This window comes from Cygnus olor, chromosome 21 (assembly GCF_009769625.2).
Source record: "Cygnus olor isolate bCygOlo1 chromosome 21, bCygOlo1.pri.v2, whole genome shotgun sequence".
In the NCBI taxonomy this organism is placed as follows: domain Eukaryota; kingdom Metazoa; phylum Chordata; class Aves; order Anseriformes; family Anatidae; genus Cygnus; species Cygnus olor.
The window spans coordinates 3,617,420-3,642,700 of record NC_049189.1 but is presented as its reverse complement, the minus strand read 5'-3'; the positions used below and the strand labels follow the sequence as shown (position 1 = coordinate 3,642,700).

The 25,281-nt window shown below is 59.1% G+C and overlaps 1 protein-coding gene across 1 annotated transcript; it reads left to right on the top strand.

Moving 5' to 3' along the window:
* The first annotated feature begins 1,849 nt into the window (after positions 1-1,849).
* On the top strand, positions 1,850-21,481 carry PLEKHN1 (pleckstrin homology domain containing N1). Its single transcript, XM_040533668.1, has 15 exons — positions 1,850-2,186; positions 3,471-3,570; positions 7,918-8,064; positions 8,227-8,307; positions 9,148-9,235; positions 12,014-12,138; positions 12,902-13,051; positions 13,347-13,427; positions 16,268-16,337; positions 16,648-16,802; positions 17,537-17,731; positions 18,107-18,343; positions 19,401-19,511; positions 19,626-19,674; positions 19,863-21,481. The coding sequence occupies exons 1-15, from the start codon at positions 2,107-2,109 to the stop codon at positions 20,051-20,053; spliced, it is 1,860 nt and encodes a 619-aa protein (XP_040389602.1). The 5' UTR covers positions 1,850-2,106; the 3' UTR covers positions 20,054-21,481.
* The last annotated feature ends 3,800 nt before the right edge of the window (positions 21,482-25,281 follow it).

Genomic DNA, 25,281 nt, shown 5'->3' with positions numbered 1-25,281 from the left:
CTGGGCTTCTATAAATGACTGCGGTGCTGCAAAAGGCTGGAGCCCGGCTGCTTCTGCCCCTCCTGGGAGCAGAGCCCCGGGGGTTTGGGGAGCCGCCGGCCCCATGCGCCCAGCAGGACTGGTGGCAGCAGGAGGGGGGCAGCTGTAAGGTTTAGAGCTGTAAGGTTTAGAGCTGTAAGGTTTTATTTAGAGCAAACACGCCGGGGGGAACAGCACGTTGCTGGTCACAGCGCCAATCGCGTTAGGCACGGCTCTTAGGAGGAATCCTAGCTTTTCCTGAAAAAAACACCAGTTGTTGCTGTTGGCTGTGGTTTTGGGGGGCTGCCAGCAGTCACTGGGACGTGGCTTTGCTGTTGGAGAGGGAAGGGAACTTGCAGAAGTGCCCCCGCATAAAACACTGGGGTTTTCCGGCAGGTGTCCCCGCAAGGATGCCCGGCTGCTTTGCCCAGCCGTGAAGGGTTAATGAACTCTGCAAGGAAGAGGCTGTTTTGAAAGTCAGCCGTGTGGAGGCCTTTGACAGGTTTTATGGCATGTCTGTTATCAGCAGCCTCCGCGGGCTGCCGTCGCCTGGCTGTACGACCGGCTCCGTGGGGCTGCGCTGCGTTTGTCCCCGCGGGGCTCCTCCGGCTCCCAGACGGGGCAGATGCAGAGCCCAACAAGCCCGGTGTGTCTGCAGGGTTTCACCTAGCAAACCCCACAGGACTCAGGCAGGTCTAGGAAAACATCCTCGGCCAGTTTTTAAAACCTCTTGTCCAAGGGTCTCCCAGTCTGGGAGCTGCTCCAGCGAGAAACGACCTCTCCTGTTTAAAATTCGCACGCTTTGGGTTAACCTTGTCCAGCTCCTCTGTCCCAGCATCGTTTCTTTTTGCCTCCTTGCCAGCTGCTTGCTGCGGGGCTGCTCCCCACAACAAGACGGAGCTGCTGGGCTGTCCCTCGGAGCAGCGGGGTGACAAATCTGCCCCCTGACAAACCCCTAATTACGGGATCGGGCACCTTTACCCCCTGAGACGTTGCTGTCCCCATCGGCTTCTTCCACTCCTGGCCGATGCCGCGGTCCTGCGAGACTCCCTGCAAGCAGACAGCGGCGATCCCAAACCTTTCCTGCTCAGGGCTTGCAAAACTCACACGTGAATTCCCTGCGTGTTTTGTGCTTGCCTTTTCACACCCACCTGCAGCACCAGGGGAGGAAAAGAGTTTCGTCGCTTGCTCTGACTACGCTGCCTGGCTTTCTTCAATCCCTAAAACAGAAATATTTATTCTGCAGCTACCTTCTGCATTCCCATTGACGGCTCGCTATTAGCATGACCACTTCCACGCAGCAAGGGGCTCACACCACAGTCAGGAAGCTCTGTCTGGATCCTTTTGAAGTGTTTCTTCTATAAGTAACCCTGTAGTTTTGCTTATCATACACGTCTCCGTTTGGGATTCGCTTCCTTTGCCAATTTTCCATAATTCCTAGATTTTAACGTGTGTGTAACTTCAATATATATATTAGCTTTCCCACATTTATTTATTTTTCTGCTGTTAGTTATACTTCGAATCTATTATTGTATTTTTCTGCCATGTGTTTCACGTCAAATCTAATCCAGGCTGCTCCTTTCCAGCTCATACAACCGTCCCGAGCCGCAGCCTTCTGAACACCCTAAGCAATAACCATCGATATTTTCTTCCTGCTCCTTTTTTCCTTTTTTTTCCCAGCCGAACCAAGCGGTGATTTATTTCCTCTAGGAAAAACGCTCCCGAGGAGCTCCTTCGGGGCTCCAGCCTCGTCCTGTCCGCCGAGCTTTGGTCGCCCCATGCCTCCTGGGAGCAGTGCCCGTGCGTGCCAGGGCATCCATCCCTGCGGGTGCCGCGGTGCGCACGGGGCCGTGGCGCTGGAGCCGGCACCCAGCCCCTCCCCGCGGCACGCAGCGCGTCCCGGCCCCACGCGGGGAGGGAGGAGAAGCGGAGCAGCTGAGAAACCTTGGCCAAAAGTCTGTTTGCTCGCTGCTCACACCCACAAGAGTCACTGCAGACGGAAGCGGGGAATGGCTGCGTGACACACCGACCGCCCCGGCTCCGCGCGCCCAGCGCTCGCTGCTCCCAGCTGCTCCCGCTGCCGCCGGCATGGGGAACATAACTTGCGTTCCCCAGGCACCTGGGAGGTTCAGGCACTCGTTCAGAAGGAAACCTTCGCTGAAGAAAGAGTGAGTACGCTCGTTTTTGTCCGGGACAGTTTTTCAAGCTGCCCTGCTGACTGTCTCCACGCGGGACGGGGCTGAGCCCCGCTCGGGGAGCCCAGGAGTTGTTGGCAGGCTCGGCGAAGGAGGGCTCCTGGGGGGTTTTGAGTGGTGCTGGCAGTGCCAAACGTGATCGACTGGCTGCCAGCACCTGGGAAGTTATTGCGGGGCTGTGCTGGGGTATCCCAGCGAGGCTGCCCTGAGGAAAAACCTGATTTAGGTCATTTCGGGTTGAAAAATGGAAACTCCCCCCCCCGTGGGGCAGATGGGGCGCAGGGCGAAATGCCTGACGTTCCTCCTCTTCACCCACAGCCTTTTATACGTGACGCCCAGAGCTGTGGTGCCGTGGGGTGGCAAAGCAACCTTCACATCCCTTTAATTTCAGGTGGCCCCAAATCCCAGCACCCCTGCCCCTTCAGGCCGATCCCTGCTTGTACCCCCGGAGGAAGAAAATACCTGTGAAATCCTCTCGGGGCTTTGGTGTCGGGTGCCTGGGACAGCACTCGGGTACCACAGTCCCAAAATAGAGCGCGGGAGGAGACGCTGCCACCGGTCCCGGGTCTCGGGGCTGCCCTAAACCAGGAGCAAGGCTGTGGGAGTCCATGGGAGAAGGGTTGGGGAATTGGGACCCCGAGGGCTGACACCGGTCCCGGCTCCCCGGGGAGATGAGAGGCGAGGAAAGGTGCTGGGAAATCCCAGCAAAGCAGTCCCGGTGCTTCCAAACCGGTGCCTGCTCCTTACTGGTGTGCGCATCAGGAGGAGCTGGGGGCTCTGCTGGGAGCGGAAGGAAAGGGAGAGGAAAACCACAGAGCTCCCAGTAAAACCTGGCTGTGTGTGTGTGTAAGTGCACACATCTCCGCGCCGGGGGGCTGACAGCAGCCGTCGGGGCTGGATGGGGCCTCTGCCTTCTGAGCAGAACATCCTTCCCTACTCGTTTGGAGGCTCGGTTGAGCCCAGCTGATCGTCTGGCTATGGGAAGAAATGACAAAAACAAAACAACAAACCGAAACAAAACCCAAACACCGACAGGTGCAGCACAAAACCCATTACAACCGTCCCAGGCTGTTTATCAGCCCATTAAAGGGCTGGGATGATTAGAAAGCCCATGACAAATTGCTTACTTAGCGTTCCGACTTCCTTATTTCTGGGAAGAAATAAGAATTCGCCACGCATCAGCCTAGCTCTGTGTTTACATGCGTTTTGTTTCAGTTTTTCTTTTCTTTTCTTTTTTTTTTTCCCTCCCCTCTGTAGGCAAAATGGCAAGAAAAAACTGCCCAGCTTTTTCGGTATAGACGGAGGTGGGGAGAGAGATACAACCACAGACAAAATCCTGCAGTACATCCCGGGAAAGGCAAGTACCAACGCATCCTGCCCCCTCCCCAGCCTTCCCAGGGTTTATTCCCACCCATCCCAAGGCCAGATGTGTGCAAGGCCCCGAATGGGGTGGCAGCAGGTTTGTCTCCCACCCACCACCCAGGGGCTGAGCCCCCTGCCTCTCCTGGCAGCATCACCGACAGCTCGAGGTCCCTAAAGAGGGGTTGAGGGGACCTGCCGCGTCCCAAAATTTGTCTGATGGTTGTGGGGTGCTGAGGGCAAGGCAGGCGGCAAGGTGGGATCCCCCCCCCTCCCCCCCCCGCCCCCAGCCCCGTTCCTCTGCTCGTGGTTCTTTGTTTCTGGGTCGCCCCGTGGAGGAAGGGAAAATGAGAGCGAGCGCTCCAAGGTGATTCATTCCCACGCTGGAATGAGACGGAGCAGGCAGCGCGCTCGCGGGGAGCCTTGGGAAGATAATCAGGAAGGGCAGGTCTGCCCCGGGCACGTAGCAGCCCTGTGGCCATATGGCCCGCTTCCCAGCCCCGCTCGGGGCACGCTGGGGCGCACCGACGAGCCCCGATGCGTCTGCCTGGCTTTTGGGGTTGCCCAGGGCCACGGATGGAGCAGTCCTGGGCATGTGCCCCCCCCCCGCCCCGTGTGGGTTTGGGGAAGGGGAAACTGAGGCAGGGGTCGCAGGATGGTGGCGGGACCTTGTCCCTTGGGTTTCTCAGCTGGTGCTGAGACGCTTGTCGAGGGCTCGGTGTCCAGGCTCTAGGCAGTCCTCCAGCTCGGAGGGGTGGGTGCTGTCCCCTCTATTTGGGGGCACCCTGGTCGGTGCAGGGGGAAGCTGTTTGGCTGCCCCTTTGACTTCTGGCTGAGGGCAGTGGGGTGGGCACGGCTCCCTGCCTGCCCCCCAGAAGGGCTGCGCAGCACCTCGGGGGACCAGATGCTGCCTACATCCCCCCAGGAGAGCTGTGGTGCCAGCAGGTCCTGCAAAAGGAACCCCGCGAGCTGCCGGGAGAAAGGTGGCCGAGGATGATTCACAGGGGAGCAGAAGTGTGGGATCCCCTCGGGGCAGGAAGGAGGGTGGAGCAGTGGGGTGGATGTTACCCCCGCCGGGGGCAGCTGGGATCCACGCTCCCTGCCCAGCCGCGAGCATCTTGTGCGGCCGGGAGAAAGCCACGATTTAGTCCTTTTCCCACCCTCGTTTTCCAAGGAAAAAAAACAGCAGGAGGTGACCGGGTGCTGCGGGGCTTTGGAGGAACCCGGACATCCCCATCTCAGAGGTGATGGGGTCATCCACGCTGTGCCCATGGCAAACAGCTTGGGATGAGGGCAAGAAACATCCCCGAAAACCTGTCCCCGTGACCCCACCGTGGACAGTGTCCCTGGCACGCCAAGCCAGCCCCCCCTGCTCCCACCCAGCGCCTTTATTCCCACTTTCCCACACTTAAAACTTGGGGGGGGGCGAGGGGGGGGAGGAGGACGGGGCAGAAGAGCAGCGCTCTTGTTTTATCGGATGTTTTATCATCCGGCAGCAGCTTTCGGCGCCCCGGGGCAGCAGCAGCAACCCTGCGAGGCTGAGCCCTTCCTGGGCTGGTGATTCAGCGGGGAGTCACCGGGGGCTGCAGGGGCTGGGGCGGGTTAATCAGCAACTGGCTCTACCTGCGGGATGAGGCAGCGGGGACGGAGGCGGGGAGCGAGGATGTGTCGGGGTGGTCACGCTGCTGCTGACCTGCTGCGTCGCCAAACCCCGAGAAAAATAAGATTTCCAGGGATCTGTGCTGCCCGCAGCGCAAGGGGGACAGCTGAGATGCCCCAAAATGCGCTCATTGGGCAGGGAGAGGGTTTGCCCCCAGCACAACCCAGCCAGGGGAGGGCTTCCAATTGTTATTTTCCTTTATTTTTGGCTGCGCAAGGTCATTGTGGGGTTGCCAGTGCTGCTTTTTGGGGGATGGCTGGGTGTGGGCTGTAAACCTGACCCCCAGTGGGCTGCCCCAGGGACATCCGAGGTGTCTGCCTTCTGCAGGGCTTGGGTTCACGCAGCCTGGAAACTGCCTTTGTACCCAGGCAGAGCATCAGGAGCTTGTGGGAAAGGGCATGGAACAGGGGCTGAGCCCAGCCCAGGTGCCGGCCAAGCCACGGGGCCCTGGCAGGAGCAGCAGAGCCCATGCTTGGGATGTCTGGTTCGCATGGCCAACGCACCCAAAGCGCTGCGGGTCACTGCTGCGCCTGGCGGGGACCTGTTCTCCAGGGATCTTGGCTGCGGACCTGGTCCAGCTGCTGGGTTTGGAGGTGTCCAGCTCCCAGCACCGCCCTCCTGAGATGCGGGCAGGGACCTGTGGAAAGCCGGGGGCAGCTCCCCCGGTGCCTACTCAAAGGCTGTGTTCGGTTTGGGTTTAACAGTGAAAAACAAACGGCTTAGAAAAGTCCAGGAGAGCCCTGCCTGGTAAAAAATTGACCAGAGCAGTCCCACTTCTTCCTGCAATACCTGATGAGGAATGATAAGACGGCTGGCGCTTGAAAGGCTTCTCAATTACATCTTTCTCAAGAGAGAAAAATCCTGCTCCCCCCCCTTTGACCCTGGCCGGGTGAGCAGCTGGGCTGTGCCCAACCTGCGCCGTGTGCCTCGCCGCAGCTCCGAAGCTGAGAGCTGGAGAGCTGAAGCTGGCCCCAAACTCCTCAGCAGACTGTTCTTGTTAGTGTTTCACTGTCTGTGCCCTAGTGTGGTGGTCTTGTCCCCATCGGGGCATCGCATCCCCCCTGAAGATGGGATCTGGAGATGCTGCTGCCCTGCCCTGAGCTTGAAGGAAGGGACGGGGCGTCGGGGGCGCCTCACCCCTGCGGGGCTCTTTGCCAAAATCACTGCTGGCTTCCCAGCGTCCAAGCTGCTTTTGCATCCCAGGGCCTCACTTATTAGAGGGCAATTTCAGGCCAAGATCCGGCCAGCAGCGTTGCTGGGGCAGCTGGGGCAGCCTCGCTGCTCCTCTCTGCATCCCTGCTCTCATTTCTGCACCCCGCCTCACCCCGCTGCCAGGTTTTGTTATCGGTGCCCCCGCCGCCAGCCGATCGGCCGCTCTGTGTTCTGGCAGCAGCTTGTAGCACCAACGCAACCGTTTCCTGAGCTTAATTGCCTCTCGGTGAGAGCGTTAATTGGCAGCCGGCGGGTTCCTACCTCCAGGGGAGGATCTGGGTGCATGTGCACGGGTACCGCGTGGAACCGGCTGGAGGGAGACGTGGAGCAGAGAAAGGCGCAGCCCGCATCCCAAAAAGCCGCCTAAATCCACGAGGGTGCGGCGGGAGCTCCAGTCCTCGCGGGTGGAAGGCCCCTGGGAGGGGATGAGCGCCGGTGGTGGGCAGGGTGATGGGTGAGGAGAGGGGTTAATGCCATTCCGCAGGGCTGAGTCACGGGGGCCCCAGCACGGATCTGGTGCGCGCTGCTGGCTCGCCATCCATCACGGGGCTCAGGCAGCTGTCTCGCTGGCCGGCGGCGGCGGGGGAGCGAGGGCTGCGCAGGGCGAGAGCTGTCACCCCATCCCCGTGCGCCCTGGCTCCCTGCTAGTTCCTGGAAATGCTGCTGCGACAAGCGGGGAGCCACATGCCACCGCCAAGCCCTCTGGCACGGGACAAAACCCAGCCTGCAACGGGCGGAGCGGGGTCCCCCCAGGGTGGCTTCGCAGCCAGGGAAAGCTTGCATCTCCCACCTGCCTTTCTCTTTTTCTCCGGAATTAATGTCCCGGAGTCCGTGGCATGCCTAAGACTGATATTTAGGTCTCGGATGTGCACGCAGGGTGTGGGCCTGGGGGGATTCTGTGGTCTTGCTGGGATACAGCCCCTCCTTCACCCCAAATAGTCAACCAGCCTCCAGGAAAAATCAAAACCGAAAAGAACATTCTTCCCAGAGAAACTGCAGGGAGAACTTTTCACCTCCGGGCTTGGTGCAATACCCCACGGGCTTTCGGCAGCGCAGTGCAATAGGGGTGTGGGTTGGTGTCATTGCACAAGGGAGGGATTTCCATATAACCAGGGCTCAGGAAATAAGAGACTCCCTGCCTGGAAGGCAGACTGTGCTGAGCCTGGGTTGATCCTTGCTCCAGTGAATTTAATTAGGACGGCAGGGGGTCAGCTGTGGAGCTGGGCGACCCTAAATGTAGGATGTGCTTCTGCGCTCCCTCTTTCCCACCCCATAAAGCCTCCTTTTAGCTCCGTATCTCCCCAGGCCTGCCAGCAGCACCCGAAGACAGCACGCTGGCATGGAGACCCAGCAACAAACAGCAGGGGCTGGGCACCCTCCCAGGGCACCTTTTGGAGGACGGGTCACGCTGGGAACATCTCCGCCATCCAGCCCTCCCACCACTGATTTGTTTCTCCTGAATCCTTTCTGCAGCACATTCAGAACCAAGAAAACCAGAAAGAAAACCTGGACCAGAGGTTCCCCAGCCTATTCAAGAAGGGAAGGAGGAAAACGGTTGTCAGGAACCTGGGGAAAATCATCTATTACTCCAAGGTCAAGCTAAAGCTTCAGCACTGCCAGGTAAGTCACGGCACGTGCCTGCGGGCTCGGAGTGGCCCTGCAGGGCTGGGAAGTGATGAGCACTTTTGGGCAACGGGACCCATGGGGACCTCCTCCAGCTATAGCTGGTGTCCGTCAGAACCCCCCAAAAATGTATTTTATTTTTTTTTTTATTTTCTGCAGGAGGTGAATGACTGCTACCTGGAGCTGTTCCAGTCTTACCTGTACTTCCAGTCCATGGGCTTCAACGGGCTCGCCTACCAGGTAGGGCATCTCCTGGGCGGCACGGCCAAACTGGGGGCACTGGGAGGACAGAACGGGACAGGACAGGACAGGCAAACCCTGCTCCTGGGGCTGTGCTGGCCGCCGCTGAGCAATCTTTTAACCTGGTGATGCTGGTTAATTACAGGCAAAGGCTGTTTTGCCAAAAAAATCACAGCCGAGCAAAGCCTGAATGCACTCTTCCTCCACGGGAGTGAGCATCTGCAGCTGAGCATTGCTGTTTTGGGGATGTTTGGAAAATTCGTCCCTTTTAGAAATGATTTATTGTCTTCTAGGTCACTTGAGGTTAATGCAATGTGACAATGCAGTCTCTTAAGTCAGCCGGCAAGCCAGCCTTCAGCTGAAAAGACACATCAGAATATAAACAATATCACAAAATCCCCTGTCTGCCTTATAAACAGCCCCTCAGATTATTAATTCTAAAGGAATTAAAAAGAAATTAATGTGCCAGCAGTGGCCCCTAGACATTACGGCAATTTGCATCCTTTACAGCCCTTGTTCAGAGAGCCCACGACAGGGAGCACAAACTTGTCATCTGTCCCCGTGCCTCGTTGCAGGAACCCGGCAGCCCAGTTTTGCTTTATGGGCATTTCCATCTGGTTTTCTTTGCTAAATCAGCATTGTTTGGTTGAGCTTTCTCTTAAAACCAAAAGATTTGAAGCGTACAGAAAGCGTTCTGGCCAGCAGGGCAGTGGACATCCCGAATATTTCCAGATTTCTGCAGTCCAACCTGCTGGGGCCGGGGCTGGGCTCCCAGTCCCCCACGATAAAGGGGTGCTCGTCGCCTGTCCCCCGAGGTAATGGTGCATCCTTCTCACGCAGGGACTGCTGCCTTTGAAAGAGCTGAACGTGTGTGAAATCGAGACTGGGAAGAGCCCGGGGCAGGAGGATCACGCCTTCCGCATCACAGGTCGGTGCCTCCGCGCTCGCTTCGGGAGGGGAGCAAAGGGTGCGTTAGTCACAGCTGCCTGCTCTTTGTCCCCCTCTGACCTAGTCCCAGAGGAAAACACACTGAGAGAGGAGACAGGGAGGTGATGCTCGTCCTCCCACCGTTTGAATCCTTCCCTCCGAGGCTCCGAAATTCCTGGCCACGGATGGCCAGGGCTGCAGGCAGGGAAGGGGCTGGGGGGGAGCGCAGAGGATGGGCCGATGGGGCACCTGGTGGTGGTTCCTGCAGGAGCTGTGCATGCCGATGTAGATTTGAACGCGAATTGCAGCAGTGCTGAGAGGTGAACGGCCCCACCGGTAACACCAGCTGGGTGCCGTCATAGCACAGCAACACTTCTTTGACTCTCCCCCAGCAGCACTCCTGCCTCCATGAGCCTTTTAGACTTTTCTCGGTGAGATCTTCCTTTATAAAACGTTTCCCGGGATCACAACCTGCTGCAGCATGGCTGGAGGCTTCTTTGGGCAAAGTCATTACAGAGCTGCAGCAGCCCCAAGCCCCCAAGAGGGGCAGTTACAGCTTGAAGTGCACAGAAATAAGTGGTTAACCCTGTAAAGACAGAGCCAAGGAAGCTCATTCGGGTCCTGTGCCCACTGCTAGAAAGCCGTACGATGGCCACTCAAACAAAAAAAAATAATGTATAAAAAGGAGCTGGGAAAAATGACCCACTAATTTTAAGGACTGCCGGGTTGTTGCATCATTGAGCTGCGTGGGGCAGGGCTCTCAAACCCTTTTTGGCAGCCGAAAAGACGAAGGAAATCTCCGCGCAGGGCTGGGCAGACGCGCTCTGATCGCGCTGAAACGCGGGCGAGCGCGGCTGGGTGGAAAATCGCCCCGAGCTGTGCTGGGTTTGGGTCCTGCTCAGGGGAAGAACAAACCGAGGCTCTTCTGGCAGAGGGAGGTGGTTAGGAAATAGTGACAAGGAGAGGCCGGGGAGGCAGCGGTGTTTAGGAATCCCGTGAGATCAGCACAGCAGTTTTATTTCTCTGCTGGAGAGGGAGAAACCAAGGCGCAGCAGGAGCAGAGCCTGGTGTGTGGCCTCAGGGTGGGAGTCTTTTGTCTCATGACTTGGAGACAGAAGACACGAGCCCATCCTCTTGTGAAATCCTGCGGATTTTCCCCAGGAACTGTGCTTTCTGGGCAGCTCGGTGCCTTGGAAGATGCCAGCACCATCGCTGCTGATGCTGGCACCTTGGCTGCTCAAGCCTCCGGAGCATCCTGGTGCCCCTGCCCCAGCTGCGGATGCTGCCGCAGCTCTTTGCTGGCTCCAGGCAGAGCTCTGGGTGGGAATGGGCTGCAGCCGTGCAGGGAAGTGGCTTCGTTGACCCCGACCTTCCCCTGGGAGCCTTCCCACGGAAAGGGGAAGCACGAGGCAGACGAAGGGCGCACGAGGGCCGGCACAGGTTGCTCAGCCCCGCTGCGTCACGGCGCTGCCACAGGCTGTGCTGCTGGAGTTCCTCTTCTCCTTTTTCCCCCCCTTAGCACCCCGTTGGATGTGGCGGTGAGGGGTGGCAGGGCACGCAGAGCCGTGCTGGGAAAGATTCCTGCTGCCTCTGTGATGGTCTGGGTGCTCCGAAAGGGCTCGGAGCTTCCCGAACATCTGGATAACGTTGTCACGTATACACCCTCCCGGCTGCCCTGCACAGGGCAGGGAACCTCTTTATCTCCGCTGCAAGGGCAGGGAAATCAAGGCAGGGGAAGAGGAGAGAGCTCGGAGCCACGCGGGTCGATGGGCACACGGGAACCCAGGGCTGCGTGCCACCGAAGTGCTGCGACGGGTCTGAGCGCCGTGACTCACGGGCTGCCATTCAGCTGCCTCCGTTTCCCCACCTCTGTGTTTGTGTTAGTGCATTTCTGGACAGACGGAGGTGTCTCAAAGTCTTAATTAAGTGATAGTCACAGATAATGCGGGAATTACGAGATGACAGGCGCTCCACAGGAGGGCAAAGTACCGTGTTTATGCCGTGCGCTCGTTATCTGAGTACCTCCAAGTCCCATGAATCCAGGTCTTATGAAGCATGCACCAAATATGGCTTTAATGTGAGATCACGGGTAAATTATTAATCACAACATCCATTCTGCAGCGTGCCAGAAATGATCATTAACGTCATTAGGTTGTCTCTGCAGTGAGTAGCAGGGGCTGTGTGAGACTGGGGCTTGTGCTACGAAGGGAACGAAAGCCGGAGACGTTAAACCCAACAAGATGTGGGGCTGTTCCTCCCTCCCGGGCCACGTCTGAGAGCAGCTTCAGCTCATCTGGCACAGGCCCTATCTGGCGAGGCAATAAATAAGCGGTATTGGGAAGTTGCTGCTGCTCCATGTGTTTGCAGCCAAAGTGAAACCAAGAGCACCATGATGGTTTGGCGTGGCGTCATGGATGCTTTCCGCAAGCCGACGGGGGCTTGCGGGGTTAAAAGCTGCCTGCCGTTCTCAGGCGTGACTTTTGGACTCTTGGACTTTTGCTCCTGACTTGGTTTTGGACTGAAAAAGGGCGGTCAGAGCTAGAGGTGACTGCAGGAGCTGAAGGTGCCGGCGAGGTTGCCTCCCGAGAGCTTCCCAGCAGCCCGTCCCATGCCAGGAAACGTGACGGAGGTGGCGGCGGCGTGGGCTGGAGCTCGGTGGCCAGAGAGCAATGTCCCAGGCAGCCCAGGGTGCGATGTGCTGAGCCACGACAGCCCCGGCCAGCTGATTGCCCTGTGATGCTCGTGCCCTTATCTGCTCGTCTCATCTCGTTTCTCCCAGGTCCTTTGCTGAATCCCCTTATCGTGTTCTGCCCGACTGAGTCAGAGCTGAAGCAGTGGCTTTACCACCTGGAGAAACAGATCCACCTGAACGGAGGGAGCCTGGGCTTGCCCTTCCTCTCTCAGGTGAGCGTCTTGGGCCGGTGAAGCTGTGTTAGAGGGGGACAACCCCTCCAGCCAGCTGCTCTCAGCATTTTCCAGCACCTTTTTCCATCCTCCTTTGGGGCTCGGGGCTCCTCCAGCCTGCGGAGCGTGAGCAGAGGGCAGGGGGTGGAAAGGCAGCGGAGCTCTGGGTCCACTTCCAAGTGCTCCCTGCTGTGCTCGCTGCTATTTCCAAATGCTGGGCGGAGACGTGGGGTTTAATCCTGGCCCGATCCCCTCTTCTCCAGGCTGGCTGCTTCCCTGCAGCAGCCAGGAGCTGCCCCTCTGGTTGGCGTGCAGGGGTCTGGCAGGGTGTGGGTGCCAAAAGGGAGCCCTGCCACCCAGGGGTGCCGCACCACGAGGTTTGGGGCTGCTTCGGAGAAATTCTCACCCAGCTGGCTGCTGGTGCAAATGTCCCGAGCTTGCAAAACATTTTGGAGGAGGAGGCTGGGAGCGGGGTCTAGCAAACAGGACCAGATTCAAGAGATCTGCCTTCTCTTCCAAGCTTTAGGGGGTGTTCTCCTCCCCTCCTGCCTCTGTCTGCCCACGTATGAAACGTGGATATTCCCCTCTGAATTCCCAAAACGTGCAGATGATGCTAGGCTGGAAAGCTGGCTCCTGCACAGGTTTATTTGCTCTTTCCTGCCTCTGCCCCGCTTGAGAAGCGTCCTGCCGTGGGCCCTGTGCTGGCTTAACGCTTAGGGGAGGACACAGCTTCCCTGCTCCTCAGCCCTGCTCCTGTCCCCAGGATGACTGGCAGCAGAGCTCCATGGGGAAGGAGGAGCTGCGGTGGTCCGTGCAGAACATGCCCGTCCAGGAGTGGAGAGGGACCCAGCGGGAATCCCTCGGCAACGTCCTCTGTGCTTCCAAAGTGAAGCTTCAGCACTTGCCTTTCCAGGTAGGACACAGCCTCGGGTCCGCAAGGCCGATGGTGCAGAGTCCTGCCCAACCGCTGCCAACCAGCCAGGGGGTCCCCGAGGGCTCCTCTAACCCACGTCCCTGTAAATGGGACAAGGTTTGTCACCGTTCCTCCAGCCCAGCTGCGGTGCCAGGGGGTGGCACGTGTGCGCAATGAGCTTTTGGAGGTCGGGGCTGGCAGCTGGAGCTGCAGGAGCCTCGCCGGGAGGCTGTGCTCTGGCAGCAGCTGGGCTCTGTCCCCGGGGCTGAGCCTTCCTCCTCTTTGCTTTTCCAAGGAGCAGCACGACCGGCTGCTGGTGCTTTACCCTTCCACCCTGGTGATAGTGTCTGAAGAGCACAACACTTTCTACTTCAAGGTAAGTTCATTCGCAAGCCTCTTCTCCCTCCCTCCCCAGCCCACCGCGGCGATTTCAGCGCGGCCCCAGCTCTTTGTTCCCCTCCACCCGGCTTTCCCTGCGCTCCCCATCTTGGCAAGGGCTCTCCCTCCACGCTGCTCCCTTGCCAGCTGGCAGGCGAGCAGGCAGAGGGATGTTGCGAGCCATCTTCCCATGAGAAACACCTTGCCCTCCTACTAAAGCCCCGGGGGGAAGGAGGTGGCTGCCAAGGCTCTGGGAGGAGGAGGTTGGCGTGCTCCCGGGCGGCCGTGCCGGCGGCTTCCCGAGCCCCTTTCTGCGGCACTGCTTGAGAGCAAGGAGCACGGGAGCTGCATCTGCACGGCCTGCAGTGTGAGCCCTTGAGCCCCCTTGCCAGCATCCGTCCTAGACACGGCTGTGATGGCTGTTAACCAGCCCGGTGCTCCCCGACCCTGTTTTCTCGTGCTACAACGAGTGTGCCGAGACAAGCTGCGCACTGCCCAGCCGGCAGGTGCAGCGGCACCGGGACGTGGTGGTGCTGAGCTGAGCGGTGTCCTTGTCAGCTGCTGAGACAGGAGCCAGGGACCAGGGATGGGGAAGCCCTGCGGAGGTGGAGGGCTTGTGAATTTCAGCATGAACCCGCCGGGGTCCTTTGTGCTATTTCCCCATGCCCATGTCACCGCCCTGAGTGCTGCAGGCTGCTTGTAATTCAAGCGGGAAGACCTGCACGGAGCATCTCACTGGCTGCAGGAGGCTGTGCCCGCAGTGCGAAGGGGCACGAGGAGGGATGCACACCATTAAAAGCTCTCCTCTCTCAGCCACCTGGGTGTTTTCCAGCAGCTGGTGGCTCCTGCGACACGCCTCCGACTGCGCCTGCTTTCGGGAACGCGTAGTTTGCAGCTCCTGGGAACGGGGCACCGCGCAAGGGGGCCCTGGGCTGGGCTCCCGGATTAACTCATCCCTTTTGAAACCTTAAACCAGATTTGTCTTCCCCGGCCACGCAACGCTGCCTTCCCACGGTGCCGGAGCGTGGGTCCGCGGGCGCCTCGCTAGCGGTGCCGAGGGCAGGGCTGCGCGGCTGACTCACGGCCGGCTCCCTGCAGCACCAACCGGCTTTTCCACGGGCGTGCCGGGGCACAGCAGCCTTCTCCCAGGGCTTCTGCGAGCCGGCTTCCCTTCCTTCCCCGCCAGCAGACGCCGAGCCCTGCCTCCGGTGTGCGAGGGAAGAGCCTGGCCCTTTTGTTCTCCGGTTTTGGGCAGGAGCTGGTGCGCACGGGGCTGACCCGAAGCAGCCGGTTCTGGTGAACTGCTGGTGGGAAAATGCCCCGGGCAAGGTGTCGAGGGGCGCAGGGGGGCTTCTAGGAGGGGGGCCGTGCCCCCAAAAGGCTGGAGGGGCTGCACGGGCAGCGTGCATGCTGTTTGCAAGGGATGCTCTGCTCCTGCCCTGCACCAGCTCCTCCAGCCCCCACCCATGTGAGCACCCGTGTGAGCCGAAGCATCAAAGTCCACCTCTGACAGCAGCAGGGGAAACGGAGTCACGGCGCGGAGCTTTCCCTCCCACATTCATCCTCCTGGTGCTGCTCGGCCAGCAAATTGCTTGGCTGTGCAGGAGAAGCATTGTTTTTTTAGAAAAAACTGTGTGTTTTTTTTTAAAAGGGAGCTGTGTGTGCCCCTGGGGGACTGCGGCGAGGCAGCCGCCCGCACAGGTCCCCGACACCTGCAGCCTGTGCGGCGGGGACAGTGAGGGCGTGATGAGTTGTGGGTTTTTTTTTTTGCCAGAAACCTGATTTTTGCAGCTGGAGAGCTCAGGGAAATGGATCCCAAGCGACTGCACCTTAGGATCGGTGACAGGGCTTTGCTCCTGCTTTCGGTGCTTGGTGGGGGGCATGGTGAGGTGGGCACTCAGGTTTTGGGCACTGCGCAGGTCCCACGTGTGCCATCCCGGCCAAAATTGTCCCGGGGCCACTGCCAGCAGCAGGGGTACGGTGACCAGGGGAGGGGAGCAGGGGCTGCAGGGACCAAGGGACGATGTCCCACTCAGCTCACAGAAAGGGAGAGAAATTAAAAATAAAGCAGGGAGCTCATAGGCGAGCGGTGTCCAGCGCAAAATCTGCTTCAGCTGCTCGCCCAGGGTGCTTCTTGCTCATCTGGGGAGCCCCAGAAAAAGAGATCCCGATGCTAATTCAGCGTTGCCAAACCCTGGGCCCTTCTGCCAGGCTGCACAGGGAACCAAACTGTCACCGGTGGCACTTGGTGCAGTGAAACCCTCACAGGCCACCGGCGTGGCATCCACATCTGAGCCCCATAGCCCCGGAGCTCACGTTTCCCCCGCTGGCATTTCCAGGGCTCAGCCCTGCCTTTGTGAGGCTTCGCAGGGTACGGGTGCTGGGGATTCCTGGCTGCGAGGCTGGAAATCCCAGCCCGGCACGTCCAACCTTCTTCAGGACCACGTTTGCACAATTTTCTGGAGAAGTCTAGCTGTTAAAGCGTGGGAAATGAAAGCAGGAAAAGGCATTTTTCTGAGCTCACTTCTCAGGGAGGGCTTTGTAAGGACACCCACAGCTCATGCAGCCACGCTGCCTTCCCAGGCTTCTCCCCATACCCCGTGAAGATCCCCCAGCTCCCTCCAGCTCAGCCCGGTCCTCGCTGCCAGCACTGCTTCACGGCTCTTCTCCTGCTCCCAGCTGTGCTGGCAGAACCTCGCTATCAGCTCCTGAAGCCTCTTGGCTTCCCTGGGGGGCAAAAATCTGGTGCAAGGGAGCGGAGCCAGCGGTGCCTGCTCGGGCGGGCGCACAGCCCCCGGCGCAGCCCGCGTGTGCTCAGCCTGCTTCTCTCTCCGCCAGGGCGAGCTGCCGCTCAACGCCATCCAGGTGTTTTTTGAAGAGAACGAGAAAACCTCCTTTTTGATAGAAGGTGCGTGTCCGCCGTGCCGAGGGCTGTGCCGGCAGCGGCTGCGGAGCTCGGGCTGGTTTTGCTGGGCTGCTGCGAGCATCCTGGCACCCAGACCTGGTGAACCGAGCCACGTGGGTGCCATCCTTTGGATCTGGGCTGCCTTTGTCCCTGTCCCACGAAGGCAGAGCATCCTCCTGCAGGTCCCGTGCTGCTCTGGATGCCCGCAGGGCATGGGGAGGGACGGGGCAGGGGGGTGCCCATGGGTTTTTGGAGGAATCGCCGCGGGCTGCGCTCGCCTCCAGTGCCAGCGGGGCACGATGCTGTTTTACAGGCCGGCTGATCAATTCGATCCGGGTGATCTGCCACAGCTATGACGACTACCGGGAGTGGCTCGACTGCCTGAAAACAGCCCAGTTTCGAAACGCCGACTCCTCCCTGTCCGGATCAGAGAGCTTTTCGGGATCAAAGCAGCCACACCTCGGCCAGGTAACAGGCGCTGCGGGTTCGCATGGCTCCCGATGGATGTCTGGGGGCTCTGCCTGTCCTGCCTTTGGCCATGTGTGAACAGAATACTCTTGTGACACAGCAGGCTTTGCTTCAAGTGCCCCACTTGAAGGCTCGAGGTGTGCCAGGGGAGGTTTTGTGAAGGATTTCTTTCTGGAGAGGGCAGTTGGGCACTGGGACAGGCTGGTGTTGGAGCTCCCAGCCCTGGGGGCATTTCAGAGAGGTGGGGACACGGCACTAAGGGACGTGGCTCGGTGATGGGACACCGTAGGTCAGGCTGATGGCTGGACTTGGTGGTCTTGAAGGTCTTCTCCAGCCTCAATGGCTCCATGATTCTATGCTTCTAAGACTGTCATGAAGTTGTTGATCCCTGCAAATTACCTTTGAAGCCCTACATTGTACCATATAGGCTGATATTACACCGAATTCCCACAAAAGCAGATCCCTGGCTGCAGCTCACAGCAGTGCCACGCAGTGAGGAGCTCCCAGCAGGACACCACCAGGGTCCTACAAGGAAAATCCCCCCGGTGGCATTGCAGGGGGATGGGGTCGGGATGCCCGGGCACCCACCTCCCTGCTGCAAGCACCCCTGGGTGGGCTGGAGCACGGAGCCGCGGCTCCATCCTGCCCAGGCTCAGCCCCAGGGAGCAGCACAGAGGGCAGGGTGTGGGGATGCTCGGGGTGCTCTGACACACTCCCCTTCTCTCCCCCAACAGCTTGGTGGCAGCGGGAGAGGCTCGCTGGCCTCCGATGGCCGCACAAACTCCTGGGCATCCGGAGGGAAAGGGGCCACCTTGACGCACCTCTCCCAGAACAGCGGCTCCTTCCACGACGCACAGTCCTTCGTGCTGCTGTCGGAGGGCAGGGTGCTGGAGGACTCGTTCAGCTCCGGCTACTCCCAGCCTCTCCACGTAAGTGAACCCCCAAAACCCGGGACATTTGTGGGGTCAGAGCGATCCATCCAGGTGCCCGGGTGGGCTGAGCTCGCGCGGTCTGTATTCACGGCGCGGCGTTGCAAATCCGTGCTCGGAGCCTGTGTTTGTCCTGGCTCAGCTCTGTCACTGCTGGTAAGGGAAAGGCTGATAAACAGCCCCAGTTCTTAATTTTTTTTTGCATAAGGGTTGTAGGTACGGGTTGCAAAAGGCTGGAGGCGGCCGCACGACCATGGGGGTGTCCAAGCACGGAGCGATGCCCGTGGCACCCTGAGCAGGGCAGTGGTGGTGCATCGGCTGCGTGCATGCATGCCCAGGCTGTTGGAAAGAGCCCATTTCACCTTCTCCTCGCAGTGCCTGCCCCACGCCAACTGGCCGAGCACGGGGCTGCCCACGCAGGAGCTGCGGAGGGGTGGCAGCGCCAGGAAATCCAAAGGCAGAAGCGGCCAGGACGCGGAGAGGACGGCGCGCGGCCTCATCCTCGAGCACCCCGGCGGCGAGCTCGTGCCCGCGGCGTACAGCGAGCCCTACTCAGCAATTAACTCATGGCATCGCCCCACGGCCCCCCCGTCGCACCCGGAGCTGAGCAATGTAAGGGGCTGTGGGGTATGGGGGCTGCCCTCCTGCCTGGGGTGGGTGTAACTGCAGGGAACTGGTGCCCGTTTCTCTCCGGTGCCTTGTGCTTTCCTCACCGGTGCTGTAAGGCAGCGGGGAAATCATTTCCACAGGGGCCGGCCCCCGTCCCCTTTGTCTGAGAAACATTTGGGGTCATCACCCCCTGCTCGTGCCCTGTTCCTGCCTCAGTTTCCCCACCTGGATGCAGCCTGGTGGGTGCTGCCCCCCCCCCCGCACACCCGGCTCCCTCGGCACACGCAGCGTGGCCAGATCCGGCTGCCTGCGAGAGGCACCCCGTGCTGCTGCTGGTCGCCTCCCTGCCTCGGCTCACAGCTTTTGGGCTCCCGAAATTGTGCCCCCGGCCATTTCTTTTCCTGCTGCCTGCCTGAGCCCGAGCAGATGTGGCACTGCAGGACCGGCACGGCGGGCTGGGGCAGGGCATGGCACAGTTCAGTTCTCCTCCAGCCGGGACAGAGGCAGAGGGAACAGCTTTCCCCTTGCCTTATCGCTCGATGCCAGTATCACAACAGCCCCGGGAAAAGCCAGAAACCACGAAACAAAGGCCCGGGCTGAGATGTCGCCCAGCCTCCAGAAACTGGAGATGAGTCAGAGGCAGAGAGCGCCTGATCCACACCCCCCGAATAACCGGGGGCCTGTTGGAGGCGATATTTCTAGTTCTGTGCATCCCTTAGCAGCCTTGGCTGGTGCCCCCCATATCGCTGAGCCCCCTCTCCCCCTGGAGGGCTCCTCCTGACCCTGACCCTGAGCTGCCCGTGGGTTTCGCCCTCCGCCCTTCACAGCTGGCCACCCTCCATCACCCCTAGCGGGGTGCTGTGCGCGACCTGCACCCGTTCTTTCTTTCACAGCGAGGGCTTTTGGCACCGGAATGTAGCAGAACTTGCAAGGCGGAGAGAAAAACCTTGTTTTGCCTAAGTCTGCAGCAACAATCTGCTCACAGCAGGGCTGGTTCACAGTGTGGGGGAGCAGCCAGTCTCCACGGCAGGCATCAGCTCTGCAATTTGTTCTCTTTAAGGTCCTGCAGTGCCCGAAGACCTCCCAGCCCCTGCCCAGCAGACACTGGAGGGAGATGCCCGGGGCGCAGAGACCTCCCCAGCCTCCTGCTGATGCTTCTTACCTTTCCAGTGTGAGTTGTGAGAGAAGCCCTGGCTCGGCCTGGTGCTGGGGTGCAGGAGTGGTGTGAAGCGCTCCGGGACTGCAAGGCTACGCCATCCCCATCAGCACATTTTTTCCTTTCTAGGGCTCATCCCTGCCAGAGGAACATCTGGGCCCCTTGCTGCAGCCACCAGGTGAGACCCTCGGGAGCTGCTGGGGTGCCGCAGCCCCCTCTGCTCCCCCAGCATCACTCGGAGCAGGGCTGGGAGGGCACACGGGGGAACTCGTGCACGGCCTCCCTCTTTTCTAACCCTGCCGGTGATGGAGCAGGCAGCCACGGGGCGCTCAGCAGCTCTCCGATCTCCTCTTTGCTTTCCTGCAGGTGACAGCAGCGGTGCTTACGACCTGCCGGAGGGCTGCTCGCGCCGCGGCTCCGCAGCCTACCACGACTACGCCGAGCTGCAGAGCTTCCAGAGCGACTTCAGCTACGACAACCTGTGGGAGGCCGAGGGGAGGGCGCCCAGCACCCCGCGGGGCTCCCCAACGCCCAGCCCGCAGTTCTACCAGGCCTGAGGAGGGGTCCCACGGCCAGGCACACAACAGCCCCCGGGCTCTTTTCCCCCCCTGGGCTTCCCATCCCGGCGGGGTGCAGGGAGCAAAGGGAGGGGATCTGTGATGAATCCTAAGAATTGCTGTTAAGCCAAACCTTCCCCCTTGAGCTCTGAGGTCTGGGAAGACGTAGGGGACGTGCCCGGCACAGCGCGTGAGGTCGGTAGCAATAGCTGTTCTCGTAGGATTGCCCTCCTGCAAGATCGGAGCTGTCTGGCAGAGATGGAGAAAGAAAGCCAGGGTCTTTGGGGAAGTTCTTTCCATTTTATGCAAAAAAAAAATCCTTTCCTGACGGTGCTGGCTCCAAACCATAGCACGACCTGCAATACTGAGAGCCTGACACCTCGGAGGTGGAATAAAGCAAGGTGCTGCCACAAAATAAGCCACAAAATAAGGTTCGTGTTTACCCAGGACTTCCCAGAAAGGATGCCCTAGGTTCCCCCTACGGGACCGCGTCCTCTCTTCCCACCTCTCCGCCCATTGCTGGGCCCACACCAGAAGCTGCCTGGGGATACTTGGGCAGGGAGGGAAGGAAAAAAATCCTCTGCAGAGACCTGCAGCTCGCTCTGCCCCCCCACCACAGCAGCAGCAGGATTCAGGACACAAACAACAGGGGACAGAGTCTCGGTGCTATCTCTTTGCAGCCTCTTCAGCCAGATCCTTTAGCACATACAGGGCAGCAGCAAACCCGAATGTTTTTTTACCTGAGGCTCCGAATTCTTAACCTTTGTTCCCTAAGGAGGCTGCAAGCCGAGCATAGTAGCAAAAATCTCCATTTTCATTCTTTCACTGGTGCAAACAAAACAATCCAGGAGCTCTTTGTACTTGAATATCTATGCATTGTATCGTAGTGTTTTGTGATGGTTTGTTTTTCGGAAGGTAACCAGCCAAGTTTACATGTAAGGTTTGATTGTATTTTATGTATTTAATGTGTAAATGTGTCTGAGTTGTAGATCTATTTAATTTTGTAGCTGAGTTGTAGGCCTATTTAATTTTGTAGCCGTGGATGACCTTCAGTACTGTAGAACGGGCAGCTCTGTGCTCCTCCGTGTGTGTATGTGTTGGTTTGGGTCTTCTAGCTGTTATTGTTCTGTTTCAGGTTCACTTTCATGTTAGGAAGATTTGTCCCTAATAACTTAACCCCCAAGGACCTATTTATTCAGGACGGGATCTCAGCAGGGAGCAGCAAAGACACGTGCTGTCCTGGGGGGGGCCGTGCTCGTGAGCTTTTAATGCACGTTGGCATTAAAGCTGTCACCACGATCCTTTTAATTGTGTTTTAACAGCAATGTCTGCATTGTACCAAAGGGGGAAAAGCCCCCCCCGTTACTGTAAAAGTTCCCCGGTGGATCACTGTGAGCCCGTGCAAATACAACAAACCTTCTTCTGGAAGACTTTTGTTCTCTCTTTTTCCAGCACCTGGCTTGGTGGCGGTGAATTTTCGCCCCTTGCTGCTGCAACGGAGCCCTTCCTCCCCTGAGGACCTTGTGTCCCCGGGTCGGGGAGGATCCCCGGACTGCTGACTCCCTGGATCAGGGCAGGCACGTGCAAGCACCTAATCCCAGAGCAAAGTCTCCACCGCATGGCGGATTAATGCCAAAGCTCACCGGCCTTTGCTTTCCCCCGGAGTCCTGGGGGTCTTGGAAAGGAGCTCTCCAAGCTGCCTCCTGCACCCCTATCGATCAGCGATGGGAGGACACAGATGCAAGGGGCCCCCGACAGCAGGATCCTGCTGCACAGCACCCAAAGCGCCTGCCAGAGCTCGCAGAGCTCGCCCCAGCTACATCGGGGCTAAATTTGTCCCTTCCAAGCGCTGCCCTTTGGACGTGCAGGCTGCTCATTTCTCACGCCTCCAGCGCCGCCTCCGTGCGCGGCTGCCGGGGTGTGCGCGGCTCCTATTTCGGGTCCTGGACTGTGTTCATGCCTCGGCACCTGAGGTATGGCCTGGCCCTGTCCCCGCCGTGCTGCTGGGCAGCGTTTTGGGGTGACAGGCGAGCCTGCCCTTAGCACACGGGCACCATCGGGGTTTGCACCGATGGAGAGCTGGGCTGGGGGTGTGGGCACGACACCAGTGTCCCACCTTTGCCCAGCTGCTCAGGAAGACCTGCTCCCTGCTCTTTCTTCCCCACTACCCCATAGCAACTAAGGATTATGATGCCAAACTGCCACTGAAATGCTTGTACAGCCCCTGCCTACAAGCAGCTAAAGGAGTTTGGCTTATTCCCCTTCCCAGCTGGGGTTGGGTCCCCTATAAGCAGCTCTTCTCCCTGGTCCCCCTCTATTTATCCCTGCTCGGAAGGTTGTACGGCTTTCCCAGGCTGCCACCATTAATACACAACAATTTATGTGCATATACAAGCCCTGAAGTGTTTCCAAACCAGCCCCCACGAGCATCAGACCGGTCAGGACTCCCACCTGAGCTCCACAGCCCACCTTCCCTGCCGAGTCATTGGGTTTGGTGGCCTTGGGTTTTCCTGAAGGTTTCCCATCGGGATGCTGACCCAGGAGCTGTGTCCGCGTACACCTGCCTGGTGGCCGGGAAAACTTTCTCATGCTTTTTCTCTGACACTTCTCAGCAGACAAAGGGTTTAGAAATAGATGGTTTGCTTAATGCGGCACCAGGTGTCTTGGTACAGGTAGAAAATGGAAACTGAAAATGGAAACTGTAGTACCTGTGAACGCACAAAATACCTCACTTTTCCTGGAAAATGCCTTCATCCACCCCAGCAGCAGCAGCACAGCCTGAGTGAGGCTGGGGGGCGCATCCCGCGGCTCCGCGCGGCCACAGGACACCCGCCTCTATTCGCAGAGCAGGTGCACGACACAAGGTGACATTCACTGCCAACAGTTCCCCCTGTGACAGATAATCTCGACTCCTTCGCTAGTGCTAAAAGCCGTGAATTGGGTGTTGTGCCCCCTCGAGGTGTGGGAACCCCTGGGAAGAGCGCGCTGCCCCCCAGCAGGGACCTGGCGATGCGCAGGATGCAGCGGCTCAGCGATGCGCAGCTCCCCCGGGGATCCTCGCTGGGAGCCCACCCCAGTGCCTCGTCCTGGCCTTGCTGTCCCTGTGAGCAAGGAGGGGGCAAAAGGCAACGCCAGCCCCTCTGCAGCCATCCAGGGCTGGCACCAGCAGCCCTCAGACATCCCTCTGATGTCCCGCGAGAAGACGGCAATGACGCAGAAATGACCCAGCAGAAATGCCCGCAGGAAGCTTTGCTCTGATTTCATTACTGAGAAGGCGAAGCAATAAATAAATAAATAAATAAATGAATAACAGGAGCTGCTCTGGCGAAGCGGATTGCTGCAGGAGAGGGGGAGAGGCACAGAGCTGTACCCGCCCCGGCTCCGGTGCGCATGGCAGGGCAGCGCATGGTATGCCCCGGCGGCTCAGGAGCGTGCACCTGCCTGACTTTTTCATCTGCTTGGCACGACGAGGTGTCAGATGTGGGAGCTACGTGCGAGGCGAGGAAGTGGGGCGGGATGGCACGGCTCCCGCTGCCGGCCCTGACGTTTTCTTCAGCGAAGTGCAAACGGCCTCGCCGCCGCCGCGAGGATGCTCCGAAAAGGTCATTTCTATTGTGGTGGCCGGTGCTGTTGCAAAAGATGGTGAGCTTCTGGCTGCTCCCTCCGGGGACAGATACAAGCAGGCTGACCTGGCCGTGGAGAGAGGCGAGAGCTTAAAAGGTCAGAGAACAAACCAAGCGTTAAAACTGCAGGCAAGCCCGTGCTGGTTTCCTTGAAGGACACCGGAGACGCTGCTGCTTGAACGAGCACAGCAGACGCTCCCAGAGCTGCTACCAACGAGCTTCTTGCAGTATTTCCCATTGCATCTGCAGTGGACTGAAAACATCCATCTTCTGAAATATTTATTTCATCCGCTTCTGCCAGCGGAGAACAAAAGGAGTGTGAAATGCACCTGTGACCTGGTGGATAATCTGGCGTCTTCGGTGACTTGTGCAGGGGGAGGTGCCGAAACACATTTGTTTCTCCAAGCCCAAGCTCTGAAGGACCAGATCCCGACGGTCCCAGACAGGCAAAGTGCTCTCACCGCAGAGGTGATGGGCACCTCACGCTGCCCGTGGTGTAACGTGGTCCTGAGCTCTTCTGGGAAGTCCATCACACTCTGGGATGGAGACACTGAGGCAGCGAGATGGACTCCTGGAATCAGAGTGGTTAGGGTTGGCAGGAGCTGGGGTGGGAGTTCAGGAAGACACAAACCAAGGGTGTTAGAAAGGATCAGGTGCGTGCCCCCATCCCAGAACTCCTGGAGGAGCTGATGTCCTCAAAGGTGTCCTCAACACCATGGCTTCTGGCCAGGAAGGTTCCCAGATCCACTGAGATCGCCAGGCCAACTTTGCACCACTGAGACAAACCAGGGCAGCTTTCCCAGCCATTTTGCCCAGGATTAAATTTGGTGATTTCTGGCACGAGCCTTTATTAGCTGCCAGCACTGCACCTGGGAGCGCTGCACAAGCTGGGAGGGAAACTAACTGTTCCTGCACCTGCAAAGCGAAGGGAAAAGGTTATTTCTTCCAGGCTTGTCTGGCAAGGCTAGAAAACACAAAAATCTGAAAAATTCAAAGCGAGGAAGAAGCCAGCAATGCTTGTTTGTGGTTCAGCTTCCACTGGGATCTTCAGTCTGCAGGAGGAGCTGTGCAGGATGAGAGGAGGGCTGGCGGTCCCAGGGCCCCCTTCCTTTCAGCAAGCCTGTCTGCTGCCCTCCTCTGCCCTTTTTCTGCTTTGCTCAGCTCCGTGTCACTTGGTCTCCCAGGAAAGCCCTGCAGAATGAAATCGCCCGCTTCCTCCAGCTGTTCCCCCATTACCCACCCGCCACGCCAAGGCTGCTGCACTTCCACCTGCCGCTGAGCGCTTAATGGATTATGGCTGGATAAACAGTAAAACTGAGCATATGTGAGCCTTTCCACCTCCCCTCTGCCTGCCGTGCTCCTGCGAGCACGGTCTGCTCGGCAGGACTTCCAGGGCTGCGGTGCCAGGCTGTGCAGGGAAGGATGGAGCAGACCTGGGGGCTGCTGCTCCGTGCCCCCCCGTGCTCACCGCTGTGCTCGTGGGCACGGTGCATGCTCAGGGACAGGCCCTGGGGATGCAGCCAAAGGGGAGGAGAAGCAGCCCAGCACCCTGGGTGCTCCGTCCTCCAGGGCTCCCCATCCTCTTCTAGGCTTTTATACCGACAG

Excerpts from the sequence above, each read along its gene's own strand:
- PLEKHN1 (XM_040533668.1), top strand. The coding sequence starts at position 2,107 with ATGGGGAACATAACTTGCGTTCCCCAGGCACCTGGGAGGTTCAGGCAC. Across the intron at positions 2,187-3,470 it reads AAACCTTCGCTGAAGAAAGA|GCAAAATGGCAAGAAAAAAC; the intron begins GTGAGTACGCTC and ends TCCCCTCTGTAG. Across the intron at positions 13,052-13,346 it reads TTCAGCACTTGCCTTTCCAG|GAGCAGCACGACCGGCTGCT; the intron begins GTAGGACACAGC and ends TGCTTTTCCAAG.